At 51.6% G+C, this 770-nt stretch overlaps 1 protein-coding gene across 1 annotated transcript in view; it reads left to right on the top strand.

Moving 5' to 3' along the window:
- Window positions 1-770, top strand: part of CALR3 (calreticulin 3) — a 21,386-nt gene that overhangs the window by 13,966 nt on the left and 6,650 nt on the right. Inside the window, exon 4 of the mRNA XM_031659049.1 lies at window positions 189-383. Within this exon, the coding sequence (XP_031514909.1) occupies window positions 189-383 (195 nt within the window). The remainder of the gene's footprint in view (window positions 1-188; window positions 384-770) is intronic.

Below are 770 nucleotides of genomic sequence, written 5' to 3' on the forward strand. Positions count from 1 at the left end.
TGCTGGGACTACAGGCGCCCACAACCGCGCCCGGCTAATTTTTTGTATTTTTAGTAGAGACGGGGTTTCACCATGGTCTCGATCTCCTGACCTTGTGATCCGCCCGCCTCGGCCTCCCAAAGTGCTGGGATTACAGGCGTGAGCCACCGCGCCCGGCCGAGGGTTTAATTCTTACGCTTTTCCCCTAAAATGTGCAGGTTGATGGCTTCACACACCTCTACACTCTAATTTTAAGACCAGATCTTTCTTACGACGTGAAAATTGATGGTCAGTCAATTGAATCCGGCAGCATAGAGTACGACTGGAACTTAACATCACTGAAGAAGGAAACATCCCCGGCAGAATCGAAGGATTGGGAGCAGACTAAAGACAACAAAGCCCAGGTGTGAATTTTTCCTGGGCAACTCTAGAAAGTGCACAAATACAGTTTGTAAGTACCCAGTTACTGGACCATTGCTGCATGGCTGGTAGCCACGATGGCAATATTGTAGCACCAAATGGCCTCCCCAGAGCACACACTGCAGACCAGCCACATTGCTACACATCTGAAGGTATCGTAAAAGAGTATTTATTGCCGGGCGCAGTGGCTCACGCCTGTAATCCCAGCACTTTGGGAGGCCGAGGCGGGCGGATCACAAGGTCAGGAGATTGAGACCACGGTGAAACCCTGTCTCTACTAAAAATACAAAAAATTAGCCAGGCGCGGTGGCGGGCGCCTGTAGTCCCAGCTACTCAGGAGGCTGAGGCAGGAGAATGGCGTGAACCCGGGA

Source organism: Papio anubis, chromosome 20, assembly GCF_008728515.1.
Source record: "Papio anubis isolate 15944 chromosome 20, Panubis1.0, whole genome shotgun sequence".
NCBI lineage: Eukaryota > Metazoa > Chordata > Mammalia > Primates > Cercopithecidae > Papio > Papio anubis.